This window comes from Eulemur rufifrons, chromosome 8 (assembly GCF_041146395.1).
Source record: "Eulemur rufifrons isolate Redbay chromosome 8, OSU_ERuf_1, whole genome shotgun sequence".
Lineage (NCBI taxonomy): Eukaryota > Metazoa > Chordata > Mammalia > Primates > Lemuridae > Eulemur > Eulemur rufifrons.
In genome coordinates, this window is record NC_090990.1 from 6,128,549 (window position 1) to 6,146,975 (window position 18,427).

Below are 18,427 nucleotides of genomic sequence, written 5' to 3' on the forward strand. Positions count from 1 at the left end.
CTAGGGCGAGGCGGCGGCGGGCGCGGGGCCGGGGGCGCCCAGAGTCGCCAGGGCTGGGGTCCGCGCGCCCGCCCCCGCCGCCTCGGCCGCCGCCTCGGGCAGAGACTCCTCGGAGTCGGTGCGCAGGTCCTCGTCGTCGTCGTCCTCATCGTCCTCGTCGTCGTCGTCGTCGTCCTCGTCGTCGTCCTCATCCTCGTCGTCCTCGGCCTCCTCTTCCTGCAGCTCCAGCTCCTCCTCTTCGTCCTCCTGCGAGGACTCCCCGGCGGCCGGACCGGGCGCGGCGGGACCCTCCCGCGGCCCGGGGGCGGTGTCGGGCGGGCCGGGGTCGCCCGCGTCGCCGAGCGCCAGGCCCAGGCCGGCGGCGGCCGTCTGCAGGAAGAGCAGCGAGCCCCCCGGCTCGGCGCCCAGCGTGAGCGAGCCGTCCAGGCTGACCGGCGGCCCCGGCGCGGGGCCCTCGGCCAGCGGCTCGCCGCGCTCCTGCTTCTCGTGCTTGCGCTTGTGCGAGTCCATCTGCGACATGCCCACGACCGTGTGGCGGCAGCCCGGGTAGGTGCAGTGGAAGTGCGAGCACTTGAGCTTGTACTTGCAGTCCGGCACGGCGCAGTCGGCGCTCGAGCTGAACTGGCGGAAGCCCGCGGCGCTGATCACGTCCTGCTTGCCGTGGTGCTTTCGGTGCGCGGTGACCTTGGTGCTGTCGGTGCAGCGGAAGCGGCAGCGCAGGCAGTGGAAGTGCGTGCTGGTGCCCGAGAAGGGGCAGTCGGCGAAGTGGCAGCTGAGCGAGGCCTTGAAGCGCTTGAAGTCGTCCAGCACGAGGTTGTCCACGCGGTCGTGGTGCTGCGCGTGCTTGTACATGTGCGTTCGCCCGCAGAACTTGTAGCCGCAGTTCTCGCGCGTGCAGTGGTAGTGGGTGACCTTGAGCGAGAACTGGCAGGCCGCGTCCTTGCAGTCCTCGTAGAGGTCGAAGCGCCGGAAGCCCTCCAGCATCATGCCCTCGTCCAGCATCTTGCGAGAGGAGGCCGTCTTCCGCCGCTTGCCGAACGGTGACATGTCCTCGATGATCCAGAAGCGCTTTTTGGCCCCCGAGGCTGTTGGCATGGAGATGGTGTTCCCTGGGGAGGGGGGAAAGGTCAGTGCAGAAGGGGTGCCTCTTTGGCCCAGCGGCGCCCACATTGCAGGGTGACTCCCACACAGGACCCTGATCTTGCCACAGGGGCCAGAGGGCAGCATGTAGGGACAAGGTGGCCTCTCCTACTGTCACCCCCCGCCACCCCCAGGACAGCAGGGGTCCCAGGCTTCCCCTTGTCATCCCATGCGTGCAAGATGACCACACAGGCGTCCGCCCCAGGGGGCAGACCGACCAGCTCTGGGGGATGTGGTGGCTGCTTCCTGGCCAGTTTGGGTGGGAAGTGAGGACACGTCCTGGCGCTAATTGAAGCTGAAGGGGGAATCTAGGTCGGCAGAGTGTAATTACCCACATTGGATGGGGGCCAGGACGCCATCACACGCCTGCCTCTAATGAGGGACAGGCTGGCTCCTTTTCCCGCCGGCGAACCAGTTTCCCGGCTGCGGCCTGTCTGCACAGGGGACCTGCCTACTCACGGCGGGGGTGCCAAGCGCCCCAGGGCTGCGTGGGGCTGTAACTCCCTGCCCCGAGGTACACCTTCTCCTTGGTACCAGAAGGTTCTTTAAGGTCTTGTTGGAGTTTTCTGCTCCTAGAGGGCCGGGACAGGGCAGCCCTGCCGAGGGGCCGGGTCTCAGAGACCTCAGAGCCTCCTACCTGGGCCAAGATTGGAGCAGGGGCCCAGCCAGGGACAGACACCCATCCGTGCCCACCTGCCCCGGACTGCTTCTGGAACTCAGGATGCCCCACTGCCAAGGCTGGGGTTGTGCTGCTTTACCGCTGTCTGGGAGGCACCTGCAGGGCCTACAGCTCTGGGTGAGGGGACGCTGGCCGCACGGGCAGCCGGTCCCGGCGCTCCCCACCCCGCCCCTCAGAAACAACAGAAGAAACTCTCAGGCCAGCCCTACCAGAGTGGGTGCTGGGCGTCCTCCGGCCTCCCACAGGGCCGACTGGCTTGGGCCCCTTAGCCTGCCTAGAATGCCCGGCAACCACCGTGGCCACCAAACATCTGCACTGCACATTTGGGGAACAGGCTGTCACCCACTCTGAGCAGACAAAGAGAAACCAAGGACTGCAGTGGGGTGGGGATGCCCAGGAAGGAGCAGGGGACAGTCTTAGGCCTTGAGACTCAGGTGTGTGAGGAGCAGCTGCTCTGGGTCTGAAGTCACAGGGTCTGGTTATGCCAGAAACAGAGCGTTTGAGGGCCTGAAGTCCATCAGGGTGGGGACACTAGGCCCGGCTACCCGCAGTGACTCCTGAGGCCTGGCAGAGCTCTCTGCTCAATCAGAATGCCAGGCAGGAGTGAACAGAGGAAGAGACAGAGCTGGGTGCCGTCTACACCCAAGGCACGGGGCAAGCAGGCTCCATCCCTGTGGGGCACCAGATCTGGGGAAGGGACGAGGAGGCACCTCGGCCACTGAGCACTGCTTGGGGCCACAGAGATTTCTTCTTCCTGCACCGCTGGCAGGGGCGGGTCAGGCTAGAATCAGGACCCTCCGAACCCGGGCAGGGCCCAGCACCGGCAAACCTGCCCAAGCACGTCTGCCTCTCCCTAGAGCCGGGTCAGGCGGACTTCTGAGGGCAGGAGCGATGGGCTCTGCCTTGCCCAGGGCTGAGGAAGGTGGACCCACAGGGCGTCCAGCACGGATGTGGGGGCGGGGGGGTGGGGCACAGCCATCTCTGAGGCTCTGAGCAGCCGCTGGGAGGGGGCCAATCTCTGGCCCTGATGTCCAGGCCTGCCCAGTGCTGAGCAGGAGCCACAGGGAGCTGACCTTGGCATGGAGACCAGAGTCTCTCATCTCAGGGGTGCTTGGCTGTGAGGGGTACAGGAGTCAGGCCCTGGACCATGGCCTTGAGGGTCAGTTGGGGTGACAGAGACTGCTGAGAAGGCTTGTGTGAGTTACCTGCGGCGTCCTGAACTAGGGGGACGTCACTTTTTACTGGAGTTGGAGTGGCAGTGACGGGCGGGAAGCTGGGCGGACTGCTGATGGGGTGGGCCAGGCCCCGGCTGGCTCCGAGAGTGGCACTGAGCAGAGAGTATGAGAGACAGGACGGAGAGAAGAGGCATGGGAGGGTGGGGAGGGGCGGCCGGAGCACAGCCGGTGAGAAGGATGCAGTCGGTGGGGGCTGCGGGGCCAGGCGGGCAGCCTCGTCACCGGTGGCAGCAGGAGGAGGAGGAGGAAGAGGAGGAGGAGCCGGGCAGCCTGGAGAGGGTGGAGAAAAGCAGAAAAAAAAAAAAAAAAAGAAACCAAAACAAAGAACAAACAAACAAAAAGAACCAAAATGAGAAACCCAATGGCAGAAGCAAGTATGATATGAAAATGTGTGCAGAGGAGCAGAGAGAGGTGCCACAAAGAAGAGGGGGCAGGAGAGAGACCAGGAGGGGGCGCAGGGAGGGTCACAGGGCAGCAGGGGGCTGGCAGGGCAGGGCAGTGGGGAGCGGGCGGCAGGGCTGGGCCCCCCACCTGCCCCTGGGCCAGGGGCTGCTGCTCTACTTGGTAGCTCTCAGACGGGACAAGCCCAGGTTCCTCTCCTGGAAGCTGTCTGGAAGGGCAGAGTGTGGCGAGGCGGGAGGATGGCGGGAGGGGCCTCCATGACCCACGTGCCCCAGGCCAGCTCTGCTGCACACCAGCCTGTCCTCTGAGGCTGCTTGACCGTGAACCTTCTGTCCCAGGCTGGACCCAGTGGTGCTGGGCCTTGGGAGGAGGGCCTGGCCCCAGCCAGCAGCCCGCGCCTGCCCGCTCACCTGCCGCGGTGCTCTCGTTGCCCACAGGGGTGCTGGAGCAGCTTCGGTCCATGGTGGACGACTCAGAGGACATGGCGCCCGGGCTGCAGCCGGTATAGTCCATGTACTCATCTGTCTCAGTGTCCATCAGGCTTGGGGGGCCCTAAAAGGAAACGGGGATCCCTGAGGAAGCTGGGCTGGGGGGCAGGCTGTCACCTTGGGTGATACCTGCCTAGCAGCAAACATGGGACTGTCAATGTACTCTGGCCACCCTGGTTACGGGGGGGCTGCCCGCCGCTCTGGGTCTCACCTGGGAGGGGGGCACGCGATCGAAGTTCTTCCCCAGCATCCTCCGCATGTGCTTCCGGGCGTGGGAGGTCATCTGGTGCTTGAGGAGGAAGGAGAACTGGCAGCCCTCCCGGATGCAGTGGAAGTGGCTGTTCACCTGGTTGTACTTGCAGCCTGCGGACACAGCCCCACCTGGCATGAGCCTCCCTAGCCTGCCGGTGCTCTTGGCACCCAGTGTGTGCTGGGCACTGTTCTGGGCACAGGGGAAGTGTGGCCAACAAGGCAGATGGTGTCTGGGGACAGGGAACTTTCCTCTGAGGTGGCACTCCTGAGGATGGCCAAGCAGTCCAAGGCCACCTGGCTGTCCAAACCCTGAGCCTCCCCCCAGCCTAGCGCAGAGGCATGTGACCACAGGCTGGCCCTCATCCCTGGCCCCATATGGGAGAGGGGTCCACAGCTCCAAGGCAACGGACCCTAATGGACCCTGTCTACTAGGTCAGCCACTTCCCAGCAAGCCACCTGTCCCCACATCTCCCCTGGAGAGCCGGGGGTCCTGCCTGCCCCTCCACTTCCCCCCTCCCACCTTGCTCTGGGCCGAGAGCAAACAGCAGCACTGAGACGGTATCGGCAGGGCAGGTGAGGGCCTGCCCGCTGCCATGGCGCCCGAGCTGGCCAGGTGTCTTGTATCGGCCCCCAGCTTTGTCTGGCCCCAGCTACCACCAAAAACACCAAAAGTTGAGTAAATAATGGCAACTACAGAATACCCTGACATCTGTAAACTGAGCTCAGGAACAGCACAGGCCACCGAGTGTTGACACCTGTTGCCATGGTTACCAGCCCTCTCCCTGGCTTTGAATCCTTTCTGAATTAATACCTGAAGGAAAGGTTTGTTTCCTTTCTTTTCTGGGAGGTGACTTTGAGTATCTTACCCTTCCCTTCACCTGTGGAAAGCCAGACTGCAGATGTCCCCCCACCCCCACAAGACCCTGCTGCCATGGCCACAGGGGACACAACAGGCCTTGCCCACAGGCTCCACCTGCCCTCCGGTTTCCAGTCTATTCCTAGGGAGATCCCGGCCCACAGCCACAGGCCCACGAATACGTGGCTGCGTCCTGAGGCAGAAGGGTGGGCTCTGCCCTCTGCCTGCTGGCCCTGGAGCTCCCCCTGCACCCAGGCAGCCTCAGCAAGCCCCGGCCAGCGAGTCCAGCGGAGAGGCCCTGTTCCGGGCTGGGGCTGGCCTCTCCCTGCCCGGGCCCAGCTCTCCGCAGACAGTTAACTCTGAGGCATCTGCTGCCAAGCTCAGGGCCATTTGTGGCCTCCCCTTCCCAGAGGCCTGGCCCCCTCTTTCGGGTGCCCCAAGTCACAGCTGCTCCAGCTGAGCCCACAGCAAACTGGATTGTTCCCTACCCACCAGACCCCAGCATCAAGCCCAGAGCCAGCACGTAGTGGATGCTCAGAAAATCCGAGCTGCCACTGCCACTGCCACCACCCCCAAGCCCCCGGCATTGAACAGAGAGTAGCACATGGCTGTCCGTAAATAGCTGTTGAATGAATGAATGAACAAACCAACCATGGCTCATTCTGGACAAAAACTCATAATTTAGGCCATGGTAAGAGATCCCATGGCAAGGAATTTTGAACTCATAAGACTTACCTGCAAACCCTGCTGAAAAGTAAAAGAAAAAAGAAAAAGAACTAAGCCAAGCCCTCAAGCTGGTGATGAAGTCCCGGGGTGTTTGTTTCGGGTGCAGGGGCCCGAGTCACCCCCAGCCTATTTCCTGGGCTGTTTGGGTTTTGACTGTTTCCCAGGTCTGGCGATGCCTGGCCTGTGTTTGACACAACATGGAGCCTGAGGTGGGGGCAGGAGCGGGGAGCAGGAGAGGTGGCCACGGTCTTGCTGCCCGCTGGCAGTCCCTGCCCCGCCTCCAGTACCTAGCCTGCCGCACTCCTCGCGCTTGGTGAAGTACTTGAATCCATTGGCCGCCCGCCGCTCAGCCTTCTCGTGCTTCTTTACGTGCCATGGCAGCTTGGTGGTGATGTTGGTCACAAAGTGGCAGCCGGTCCGGAGGCAGTGGTAGTGCCCGCGCATCCGGAACTCGCAGTGCTGCAGGCGGGCACAGGAGGGTCAGGACAGGCAGGTGACTTCCAGGTCTCCCACCTGTCCCAGGCCTCCAGGATGAGGCAGGCCCTTCGCACACATGGGCTCTTCCATGCTCAGAATCAGAAAACACAATCGTATAAAGACCTTTCATGTGTCATTTCACTAAAACATCCTACCTGGTAGTCCTGCCTTGCCCACGCCCAGAGCAGACATCACTAATCTATCCTAGCACTCTTCTGGGCAAGCCCAGATGAAGACTCAAACTCTTTGGGTAGTCTTGGGAGTAAGGCCGCTAAGGTGAATCCGGCCTAAGCTTCCTGTCCTGCATGGCAGTTCTACTTCTTTATCCTAGTTTAAAATTCTAGGCCTTTGGGGAAAGGGGACATAGCTAGTTCCAGGATGGGCAAGAGTGATGCTGAGTGCACAGTGGCTGCCCAGCATTGAGTTGCCACTGGGGGTTGGGACTGAAAGGACAGACCTCACCAACTTAGCACCAATCTGGACCCCTGCCCAGGGGCCTCCAGGGACCTAGGGGCAGCCAGTGTCCCTTCCAGAGCCTGGTGGAGGCCAAGTGAAAAAGGGTGTGAGAAATGCAGTCTTTGCCAGGAGGAGCCCGTCCCCATCCCCGCCCCTGCTCGCCGCCATGCTGACCTGGTTGGGACAGAGACACTGCAGGGAGTAGTAAGCAAACTGGTCTCGCACGTTCACCAGGTTGTTGTTGGGGTTGATGTGGTCCAGGCAGTGGGATTCGGCCTTGCCAGAGGTTTTGCAGACGTACTTGCAGTTCCCAAAGAGACAGTGGAAGTGGAACTTGTTGGCATACTTGCAGTCCGTCGCGAGGCAAGGATCACTAGAAGGAAACCACAGCCCAGGTCATTGGCATTCCCGAGCCCTCCGTGCCAGCGTCCTGACTTTGCTCGTGTTGGGGTTCGCTCCCCCATCACCAGTGGTACACTCAAGAGGAACGGCCCCAGGCTGCTCTCCACTCAGCAGGACGACTCAGCCACAGGAGACTACAGATCCCAGCATGCATTCCTGCCTCCTTTTAGGAGCTGTGCATGGTGCTCAGGGATCGCAATGTGCAGGGTGCCCAGAGCATTGCATGCTGGGACACGTAGTTTCCACGGCCACACCTCAGGATTATAGATAAGGATGGCTGTAATAACTTCTCGGGTATGAAAATAAGGATGCTGCTGCCAGCCCTGGCGGGATGCCTGTGAGGCCCCGGCTGGCATGGTACCGGCACTGTCTTGGATGTGGCTGGCTGACAGGCTGCAGATGGGTGGGCAGCCCTACCAGGAAGCTCTGCACCATGGGCCTCGGCAAGTGGGAACGTGTGCCTGGTGTCGGGTCCTGAGGAGGCTCACAGCTGCGGGGCTCCCCAGGGTCAGCTCGGGGCCTCTACTCACTCAACCTCACGAGCCAGCAGAGTGACAGGGGCCATCAGGAGAGGAGAGGGGGTGCTAGGCCAACTCCCCATGGCTGGCCTGCCCTTGGGCACCCTGACCTGGAGCCCTGCCTCACAGCTGCAGAGGGTGCGGCAGGACGTCGGGCTCCAGCCTTCTGCTCTGGTTGGCAACACTGCAGTCCCCACACAGCAGACCCACGGTGGGCACGCTGACCCGGTCTGGGAAACGTGGGCTGCCACTTTGGAGAGGAGAAGGGAGGAAGGGAGGGTGGGGAGGGATGGAGAGGAGCGCCGGTCCTCTTTCATGCTGTGGGCCCAGCCCCAGGTGCTCAGAGAGGGAGGACAGCTGCCACTCAGGCGGTATAAATAATCCAATTTATTACTTTTATTGAGAACAGGAAGCTGCACACATTATGATACAAAGTCACCGTTCTCGCCGCAAGGAGCCACCACCATCCAGTGAGGAAGGTCCCTTCCACCCCTGAGAGCTCAGACCCTGTGCAGGTGAGTGCCCCCTCGCCCTGTCCGTGACCTCCCCAGCCCTGCAGACATTCTACCACGGTGTGGCACCCCCAAGGATGCCCACGCGGAGGCCCGGAGGGAGGTGCAGCCCTCCTTGTCGGGCAAGGAAACATCCTTTGAGGACTACCACGCCCAGCCCACCCAGGCCGGTCCTTGCGTGATCACCACCTGCCTGGCCGGAGCAGAGGCCACTACCTCTACCGTCTCCCCCACCCGGCCACCTGCTCCGGGAATAGGCAGTGAGGTATGAGCAGCAGCATCTTTGGCTAGAAGGACATTGCCCGACAGCCATGTCCCAGAGAGGCAGGGGACGGCCAGCACTAACTGCAGGGTGAGGAGTAGGGCCTCCTCAGCCGCCCTTGCTAGCACCTGCTCCCAAGACGCGAAGGGAACACGGGACTCGCGGCTCATCGAGGGACTCACTTCTCCTGGAACTGGAGGAATCCGGGTTTGACCTGGGGCTTGGCGTTCTCTAGAGAAGTCGTTGCCAAGGGCGAAGCGGGCAGGTGAGGCACTGACGCTGGAATCTGAGGCATCTGGGGTATGGTGGAAGCCAGCTGCTTCCAGGCGAGCAGGGTGGGGGTGGAGGGCACGGAGGCCAGGCTGGGAGTGGGCCCCTCCAGAGACGAAACCGTGGCCGTGGTGATGGGAGGTGCTGGTGGGGATGAGGGGGCTGTGGAAGGTTTGGTCTCAGCAACTGAGGCCGGGAAAGAAGCCTCTGCGTTTCCTTTCGCTGCTCCCCCCTCCGTCCGGAAGTGGAAGCTGTGAGAGGCGGAGAGGGTGTCTCAGGTGGGGCGGCCAGAAGTGCCCGCGCAGGCCAGCCCCTCCCCGGCTGGGCACACCTCGGAGGGCTGCTGCGTTCCCACTGCAAGCCTAGGGGCCCAGTGTCCCTACCTCATCCCAGCACTGGGCTCCAGGGCTCTCCCAGCACCCACCAGGACAGAAGGACTAGAGGGCAGACTGCTGTGTCCTCTGACTCTGAACTTGGGCTTCTGGCTCCGCCCTATCTTTACCCTCCTACTGCAACCTTCCTGTCCCTAGCTCCTTCCTTGTGTGTGCACGCATGTGACAGCAAGCCCTGCCTCCTGAAGCCCTTCCCTCCAGAACCCACTCTGAGGTTTAAGGCCGGACTCTCTTCTGCGGACTAGCAGCTGGGATGCCCACGTGCTGAGAACAGCCTGGTCTGGGGCTTAGAGAGCCCTGAAGATCTGTATTAAATGTTTACAAATTCTGAGTTCAATTTGTGGTGGCTAGACACACTGCCTTTAAACTGAATAGGATTTACAAATTAATTTCATTATTTTTAGGTCAAAAGGAATCTGAAGCTATAATACCGTGGCTTGGAAAGGCCTTCACCCAGGGTTTCTGCCCCAGGGTCAAAGCCAGGTCTCTCCACCTGGGCTCTGCAGGGGGTCTCTGTGGCTGGGACCTGGTGGAGTAGCCACCATGACTCAGGGCCTCAAGGTGGGGCCTGGGCAAGGGCTCAAAGAAGGAGTGTGGGAAGCCCACCGTTTTGGGGGCAGCACCTTCTGAGAAGTCAGCTCAGCTTCTGTGGTCTTGTGGGAAGTGCACTTGGGCCTGTGCAGGCCGCAGCCCCACCCAGTCCACAGCTAGGCTGGGATAAATGGGACTGTGTTTAAATGGGCCCCCCAGAACCCCCACTCACTTTGCGTGCTTGATGGCTCCGTCCAGGGTGCTGAAGAGCGCGCCACACTCCTCCACCAGGCAGTGGAAATGGGCCTTGTGCAGGAAGTCACACTGGGCGTTGCAGAAGTCTTTGGTACCAAACCTAGCCAGAGGAGCCGGCCATTAGAGGAGAGCTGGGGGCTCTGGCACGACCAGGTGGGGCAGGATGGGTGGGCATGGCCGGCAGCCTGGCCTGGCCCTACCCTCCCAACAAGCCCCTCACCTGCGAAGATACACCTTCCAGGGCTCTGACAGCTTCTCCTGAACCAGTGCCTTCACGGCCTTGCCCAGGAAGGGCGAGGACTCCACGGTGGGGTTTCCTTCCACTTCTGTCTTGATGTTCAACAGGCTTCCGAGGCTGGGGTTGCCCTGAGACATCTGTGAGGACAGAGGCCGAGCTTGGGGCTGGAGGACATCACGACACAAGACATGCTGCCCCGGGAGCAGCAGCCGCTCCGGGCTGCCTGAACCGACCCAAGCACGGCAGTGCTGAGCAGGGCCTGACCCCGCGTGGCTCTGGCTGTGGAAGAGCCCTCTGAACCGAGCCTGCAGCTGCAGGGCCAGAGCTGCGAGGCCTCCCCAGGCCTCCCGCGCACAAACCGCGGTGCCCGCCTGCATCACTCAGGCTGAGGCTGCGACTCAGGGCGCGCACTGCAGCCCAGCTTTCCCCAGACTTTGCGGCTCTCTGGTTATTTTCCTGCCAGAAGGTTTTCAAAAGCAATGCAGGAGGAGGAGGGATGGGGGAACCCCTGTGAATTCCTTGAGAACAAGAGAAGGCACACAAAGGATGAGCAGCTCCAGGGAGACTCATGGGGGAGACGGACAGGCTTGCTGCGGGCGGGAGGGCGCCAGTGCGCAGGGCTACAGGAGGGAGTGGGGTGCAGGGCAGTGGCCAGAGGAGGGGACAGAGAGCAGGACAGCAGGCAGCAGGCACAGAGAAGGGGGCGGGGCAGGGGCAGGGCAGCAGGAGGCCGCTTCCTGCCAAGCGCCCAGCGGGACCCCCACCTCTTGAGGTCCAGCCCAGGCCCAGCTCCCTCCTCAGCAGTCACTTGTGTACAGTAACCAAATTAATCTTGCTGTAGTCAAATTTATCATGTGAAGGGGAAAAATATATTTGAGATGATGTATAATTTACAAAGACCCTGCATTATTTAAAATAAATATTCCAGAGCGACCTCTCCGGAAGGCGTCCGAGACCATTACTCAACCCGAAAAGTGGAAATTGATGTTTTGCTCCCACTTTATTCCCCCGCCACCCCTTTTTAAACAAACAAAAAATATATAAAATAAATAAATAATATTAATAACTAAGAGCGAAAGAAGTTAGAGGGCTCTGGAAAAGCTTTCGGAGCCCTCCATCTGAAGGCAAAAAAAGGTGTCAGGGGCTGGAATATATTTCTTCAGCCAGTTCATTAAATTAATTTGTAAGCAGTGGCTCTGAAATTATATCCGATGAAAAATGGCCTCAAAATTTAAATGGTACAAACTCATCTTATTAGAGGCAAAACATTAAAAAACAAACACATTCCCCCCACCCCCCAGCACAGCTTTAATTTCTTTGGGTGGGGGAAAGGGAGGCGTGTGATGGATGGTTCTTACCTTATTCATAAGCGAGGATAAAAGAGATGAATTTGCCGGGACTGCGTGGCCATTTGATTCATTACTAGAACACACAAACCAAGGGGCTTGAGCTCAGACAGCCAGGGACCGAGCCCGGAGGCAGGCCCCACCCAGCCTGACCGTGGGCTCCAGGCCCGCCTGCCGTGGCTGCCTGAGCAGGAGGACCCTCTGGGCTCCAGCACTGGGTGCTGTCCCCAGGGAGCTGGCTCCTGAGGGGCCTGCTGCCCGCCTCACCTGGGCTCCTTCACAGTCAGGTCTAGACTGCGGTCTTGGGAAGATTCGTGGGGACCAGGGGCGCCGGCGTTCTCACCAGGCTCCTGCTTCACCTGGGCCGGGGGGAACCTGGCGGGGGTGGCCTGCTGCCCGCTTCCTACAGGGGAGGGGAGGGAAGACGGGTCAGCGGGGCTGAAGGCTGCACGTGGGCGCAGACTGCAGCCCCCCTGGAGGGAGGGCAGCAGGCCGGGTGGGCCGGGGCCCAGGGAGGCCCCGCTGCTGGTCAGCGATTCTCCTCACTGACGTGATCACTTGCGACGCTTGCCGCTGTGTGGCAATTCTTCAAGTGATAATTATTGCAAAATTATGTCAAAGTTGTCCTGGCTCAGGGCCTCCTGGAGGAGAAGGGCGGGAGGCTGGGGAAGGGGCTGGGGTGGGGGCGGGGGCCCTTCATTTGCTCCACCAACTGTCACAGTCAATTTGTGGGGCTGCCGCTTAGGCTTTTATTAAAGACTCTGTTAATGCTGAGGGAAAGTGGCAGATCTGGACTGGGAGCGGCCCCTCCGCAGGTCCCCGGCCCACGGTTGCCGGGGCGACGGCCCGAGCACTGAGCATGCCCGGGAAGGGCATCTGCTGTGTCAGGGCGATGGGAGCTGACAGCCAATCAGAGCGGTTCAAGCGGTGTGACCTCGCCCGTCAAGCTGTCCAGTGCAGGGACACAGGCCCGCCCGGCAGCCGGCCGGCTGGGTCCGGGTGGGAGCTGGGCGGGCGAGGCTGCAGGAGCCCGGGCAGGGCAGGGGCAAGAGGAGCTGCTGACAGGGCCCTGTCCGGCAGCTTCCTCCACAATCCCCCAGTGACTGAAATATTAATTTGCCCCAAGGCGCTCCAGCTGACAGAGAGCTGCTTCACAGACAGCAAGTGGCATTTTATTAAAAAATAAAGGGAAATGGCCCCCTCCCCTTCCCTTGACCTTTCTTTTCGGGGAAGGAGATTTTTCTAAAGAAAACAAAGTATTTGACACTCTGGCCACCGAGCCCAGGGTGGCCCTAGAGTGGGCCCTGCCCCAGTCTGCAGGCAACGGGCCAGAGGGGTGTGACCAGCCAGGGCCCCTCCCACACCTGGCACGGAAGGTGGGTTATTCCACAATGCCACCTGGTACGAGTGTCCCACTGGGCATGTGACGGAGTTTTCAGACCTCAGGAGTCCACATTCCAGCAGCTCTCCAGAGTCCCTTGCCCAAGGTCCCCAGGGAAACATGGCCCAGCCCCACCCCCACCAAGCACTGGCAGCCCCCTGCAAGGTCCGGGAAGAGCCCCAGCGGAGCCGCAGGGACCCTCAGTCTTGGCTGGTTCCGAGACGGTCTCGAGTGGGTGCAGAGCATCCAGGCCCAGGGGCCAGACCGCTGAGGGTCGAGTCCTAGCTATGTGCTGGGGACAGACCGTCCCCCACTGTTCCGTCAGCTCCACAGGGCAGGACTTTTGTCTGTCTGTCGTCTTGCCTGCTGCGTCCCCAGCACCCGCTGCCTGCCTGGCTCCCAGCAAGCACCCAGCAAGCCGCCCTCAGCAAGCATCCGCGGTTGTTCAATGAATGAATGACATGAGCCTCACGCCAGACGGGAACCGCACTCTTCTCAGGGATTCAGCAATTACTCGTTACCCAGATGCGGGGACAGGGAGAGGAGTGAGGCAAACAGAAAAGTACCCCCAAATCCAGAGAAAAATAGTAGGAACATTTAAAAGATTAGACAATTCAAAAAATTATAGAAAGAAAAAAAGAAAGAGCTAGAGAGAGACAGGGGGGGAAGAAGAGAGGGAGGAATAACTGCCCCCCAAGGGAGCCCAAGTGAAGAAGATGCTGTGACTTGGTGGCTCCAGCCCTGCACTGTCCCACTTGGCAGCCACTGGCCAGCTGTGGCTACTCAGAGTTAAAATCCAGTTTCTCTGTCACAAAGCCAGTTTCAAGCACTCGACAGCCACACGTGGCTAGCAGCTGCCATGCTAGACAGTGTAGCATAGAAGGCCTCCATTGTCCAGAAAGTTCTACAGGGCAACTCACAGAGGGAGGAGCCTGGGAAGGGTGTCCCCAGGCCTTGAGGGGCTGTCCAGGGGTGAGGTGCAGCCACCCTCCCACAGGGCTGGACTCTCATCCCCTCCAGGTCAGCTGCAGGAGACCCAGGACACCGGGTGCTGGGCCTTCTCTCATCAGGGATGGACTCGTGTGGGGGAGGATGAGCAGACAGGAAGGGAGGGGCCCTACGTGGCCCCCGGGATGCCAGGCAGCCCACGGGGCAGGGATTACTGTCCCTGAGAAACAGGAGCATGAGCTCTCTGTGGGGGGTAGGCCAGGATGAGGGGCCCCACAAATAAACAGGATGGAGGCAGAGACCAGGCAGAGGGGGGATGCTGGCAGGACAGACACTCGGGTGCAGGGACCACACAGATGCCTCTTGCAAACACCCCCCTGCTCTGTTCCAAAACCTGAGGCCAGGGAGCCACCCAGGTCCAGAAGGTGTTTGCTTCCTGGGCAGGGCCCAGCCTGCTCACCTGGGTCAAAGGTGGCAGAGGGCTTGAGGGCAGCTGCAGCCAGTCTGGCCATCATGGGTGAGATGAGGCCCTTGCTCGCAGAGATCCTCTCCATGATGGAGGCAGGCGGCACTGCGACAGAGGCAGCTGCCGCTGGGGCCGAGTCTCCTGCTCCTGAGGCGACCACAGCGGGTGTGTCAGGGGCCGCTGTGGCTGCTGCCCCAGAGGACACGGCACCCAAGAGGCCGGGGGCACCCACGGGCAGGGAGGCACTCCCACGGCCAGCAAGGATGGGGAAGTAGGGTGCAGGGGTGGGCAGCCCCGAGTTGGAGAGGGCCAGCGCCAGGGGGATGGAGCCAGGCAGGCCCTGGGGCAGCAGCCCTGAGATCTTGCTGCTGGGAGGCTTGGTGGTGCCGGGCATGGCCTCGGTGGTGGCGGTGGCAGTGGCTAGGGAGGCGGAGGACTGCTGGCTGGTGGGGGAGGCGCTCAGGCTGGAGTTCTTGCTGCTCAGGGCAGAGAAGTCGACGAGGTCATCGTTACTGGACTCCTCGTGCTCCGTGTCCTTGGCGCCCAGCAGCGAGGGGGGCAGCCCCAGCACGCCCGAGGAGCGGATGTGCCGGCGCTCGTGCTTGCGCTTGTGCGAGGTCATCTGGCTGGTGGAGGTGAAGGTGAAGCCGCAGCCGGCACGGATGCAGTGGAAGTGGTTGGTGGCCTTGCTGTACACGCAGCCCTCATACTTGCACTCCTCGTACTTGTAGAACTTCTTGAAGCCGTCCTTGGCGTAGGCATCGTCCTTGATGTGGTAGCTCTTGTGCTTCTCAATGTCACACTTGTTCTTAAAGGTGAATGTGCAGCCAGGGCGCCTGGATGGGACATTGAGAGCCGGTCATGGGGTCTCATGGGGCACAGAGGAGGCCCTGCCCTGCTGCCACTGTGGCCCTGGGAGGAACAGCCCCCGGTGGAAGACCCAGGCTGCACACTAAGGCAGGGCCTCTGAGGAGCCCTCAACTCCTATCCTTGCTGTCCGGGAAGAGGCAGGGCCCCGAGCTGTCCCATAAGCCTGGTTTCCTGCCATCCACCACCCCCGCCCCTCCAGCCCAGGAGCCTCCTCGGCCAGGCTCTGCTCACCTGCAGTGGAAGTGTGTGGTCTTCTGTCCGTAGAACTGGCAGTCGGCTGTGCCACAGTCCTCGGTGGCTCGGAAACGTTGGAATCCGTCATTGATGAGCTGGGTGTTCTTCTTGTGGAAGTTCTCGTGGGTCATCACATCTGACGTGCTCGTGTACACCTTGTTACAGCCCACCTGCACACGTCAGAATGGCGGTCAGGAAACTGAGTCTGGGTGCTCCTGGGCCAAGGTCAGCACTACTGGGTGCGGCTGTGGCCACTACCCTGCTCAGGGGAGCTTGAGCACCTCTCAACATCTAAACGGTGACCTCAGGTCAACAGAAGAACAGAAGCAGAAACCTCTATAAACCCCTCAACCCCTGCAGGGGGGGACCAAGACCTGTTGGGGCCTGGCCCTGCCTATGCGGAGGATCAGGCCATCTTCAGAGACCCTGGACACTTTTCGGCACAGGGGAAGGAGACTCATTCTGCAGCAGTTGGGTTTTGAGTCTCAGTTTGCGGTCCTACCTGTAAAGCCCTCAGGAGGTGGACAGGGGCTAGACCGGGAGGCCTGGAGGTCACCTTTAGCCCAGAGATTTGCTTAGTGGATGGTTCCTGGGCACGGGCCCTCCCACCCCACCCACCCGGGCCAGGCAGGCAATGTTGCCATATTGAGTAAAAACCCGTGGAATCTGAACACTCTTGAAGGCCGTGCCGTGCCAGTGTCTGCACCATCTCAGAGCCCGGAGGGTGGGCCCCCCTCTCCTCACGGCCCAGGTTGTTTCACAGAGGCCATAACAACCCCTGACAAATACCGGGGGAGGTGCAGCGGCTGCTATTTGCAACCCAAAGTCGCTCCTCCTTGGCCTGACACCTTGAAAAAGCCCAGACTCTGCGTGGCATTAAAACAAAGAATTAAACAAAAACCTCCTCAGGAATCATTTGCAATGCTGCTCTTGGTGTTAAAGCCTGAAAAATGTCGGTCTGTATAAACAGCTCACTGAATTTCATCCACACCAAGTATGGCCATGGGGAAGGCCCCGCCCTGGCCCACCAGACACCGCCCAAGCTTGAGCCCCTGGACTTCCAGTCCCTGTCCTGAGCCAGGAGGAGGGGGCTCCTGATCAGCAGGGCCCTGCCCACAGGGGTGGCCCTGCCTGGGGGAGCGGGGCTTGGCGGGGGAGGGCCCAAGCTGGAGTTGGCTGCAAGGTCCTAGAGCTGCCTGGGCCGGTTCCCCACAGGCTGCCCTGAACACCGGGGTGGGGGCGGCAGGCACCTGCATGCAGTGGTAGTGGGTGCTCTTCCCGTTGAGGTGGCAGCCGTGGTAGTAGACACTGCAGTCATCCAGCGGGCTGAAGCGCATGAAGCCGTGCTGCAGGGAGTTGTCACGCTTCTTGTGCATGTTGTAGTGTCGGATCACATCCTGCTTACTTGTGAACCTCTGCCGGGAGAGAGCGCTAAGTCGGCAAGAGCCTGGACTCCCCATCCGTGCCCCACCCCCCGCCCGCCAATGTGCCAAGAGCCCCTGGGCCAGGTGCTGGCCCCAGGGCCCTCAGGTCTCCCTGTAAATGACTCTGCTTGGGGTTGAGGCGGCCCAGACTGTCCAAGGCCTGTTCCAGGCACATCAGCCCTTCTGAGGAACAATTTCAAAGCCTCAAGGACCACAGATCTTTCCCTGACCTTCCCCCAGGCTCCCAGCCATGCCCACGAGCACCGATGATAAATCAGGCCAGGCCTTGAAGGCAGGGTCTCCGGTGGGTGACAGCTCAGTCTGTAGGCTATGCCAGGCTGGGATCCCTGGTGAGACAGGTGTGCAGGCTGTCTGAAATCCCACCTGACTTACCAGCTCTGCACCCGCGAGGGTGGCTTCAGACATAGCGACACTCTGTCTGAACTTCAATGTTATCATCTTTAAAATGGGGCAGTAATACCAACCTGACAAGGCCAGTGGAAAGAGTCAATTAGATAAGGTGCGTAGGCTGACTGGCTCAGTCCTCAGCACATGGCAGACTCTCAATGAGAGGGAGCTTGAATTATGATCACCAGGGTGTGAATGGCTTTGTCGGCAGGAATCAGGGAAGACAGACAGGCTGGCAGATTTTCTGGCCTATGCCTACCCAAGTTAAGGTCAAGTGGCCTGAGTAGAACTAAGCATTCCCTGTCCCACTTCCAGGAAGAGCCTCCAGGCTGCGCAGTGGGCGGGGCAGCGGAGTGCGTCCCTGTGCAGCTCGTACCTGGTAGTTGCACTCGGGGTCGAGGCAGTGGTAGTGCTCGCGGTACTGGTAGGCACAGTGGATGTGGCCACAGTGCTGACTGCCCGAGAACCTGAAGAGACGAGGGGGTGGGGTCAGGCCCCTGTCTGCGTGCCAGCCCCAGGGAGGACTCTTCCAGGGCCCTCGGCCTGAGCGGCTGCCTCTTCTGTGGCTGTGCCCCAGAGGAGTGCTGCTGGGCTTCAGAGGGCCCTGGGCCCTGTGTGGGCATGTGGAGGCGCAGAGAGGCCTGGGAAGGCCGGGGGAGTGACTGGGCCCACGGAGCTACATGCCCGCCAGCATCAGCCGGGGAGTGAGCACCACACAGGGCAAAGAGGCCTGGCCCCAGGAGGGGGCAGGGAGACGCTGATTCAGGCTGAAATCCAGAGCAGGGGTAGACAGACGGGGGTAGAGATCTGGGATGGCAGGGGAGGCAGAGCACCCACGGCGGCCCACTTGCCCTTTCTGCAGGTAGCTGCCTGACCAACTCCCAGCCGCCACCCTCCACCCAGCTCGAGCCAGGTGCTGGGGGCCCTGGCTGGGCCAGCCCGGGGCTCTGCTGCTGAGAGGTGTTAAAGGGCTCTCTCTGTCCTGGGCTTTTCCTGACACTTGAAACAGTCCAGAGTTATGAATTTTTAAAGCACAGCATCTGTTTGGCTTCCCGCGGCAGGGAGCTCAGTCTCCAGCCAACGCCGCAGCCGGAGCCCCGTGCTGCCTGGCCACTGCCCACCTTCCCCAGGCCCTGATGCTGCTGGGATATGGCTTTCATAGCCTCGGTGATGGCCAGGCCTGCGGAAGCCACTCTAGAGAGAGCACACCACGACAACTGTGGAGAAGGTGGCTCATTTGGCCTGCCTGTCCCCCTCCG

At 61.1% G+C, this 18,427-nt stretch overlaps 1 protein-coding gene across 2 annotated transcripts in view; it reads right to left on the minus strand.

Annotated features, from left to right (window-relative positions):
* Positions 1-18,427, minus strand: part of CASZ1 (castor zinc finger 1) — a 145,249-nt gene continuing 126,822 nt past the window's right edge. Inside the window, exons 6-19 of one of the 2 annotated variants that reach the window (XM_069477325.1) lie at positions 17,545-17,635; positions 16,587-16,751; positions 15,334-15,506; positions 14,227-15,068; positions 11,705-11,840; positions 11,450-11,513; positions 10,074-10,228; positions 9,831-9,953; positions 8,588-8,926; positions 6,886-7,084; positions 6,066-6,237; positions 4,156-4,307; positions 3,867-4,008; positions 1-1,109 (exon numbers count right to left, since the gene is read on the minus strand). In XM_069477325.1, coding sequence (XP_069333426.1) covers positions 1-1,109; positions 3,867-4,008; positions 4,156-4,307; positions 6,066-6,237; positions 6,886-7,084; positions 8,588-8,926; positions 9,831-9,953; positions 10,074-10,228; positions 11,450-11,513; positions 11,705-11,840; positions 14,227-15,068; positions 15,334-15,506; positions 16,587-16,751; positions 17,545-17,635 — 3,862 coding nt within the window. Of the gene's footprint in view, positions 1,110-3,866; positions 4,009-4,155; positions 4,308-6,065; positions 6,238-6,885; positions 7,085-8,003; positions 8,927-9,830; positions 9,954-10,073; positions 10,229-11,449; positions 11,514-11,704; positions 11,841-14,226; positions 15,069-15,333; positions 15,507-16,586; positions 16,752-17,544; positions 17,636-18,427 lie in introns of those variants that run through there. The other variant, XM_069477326.1, reaches the window with a different exon arrangement.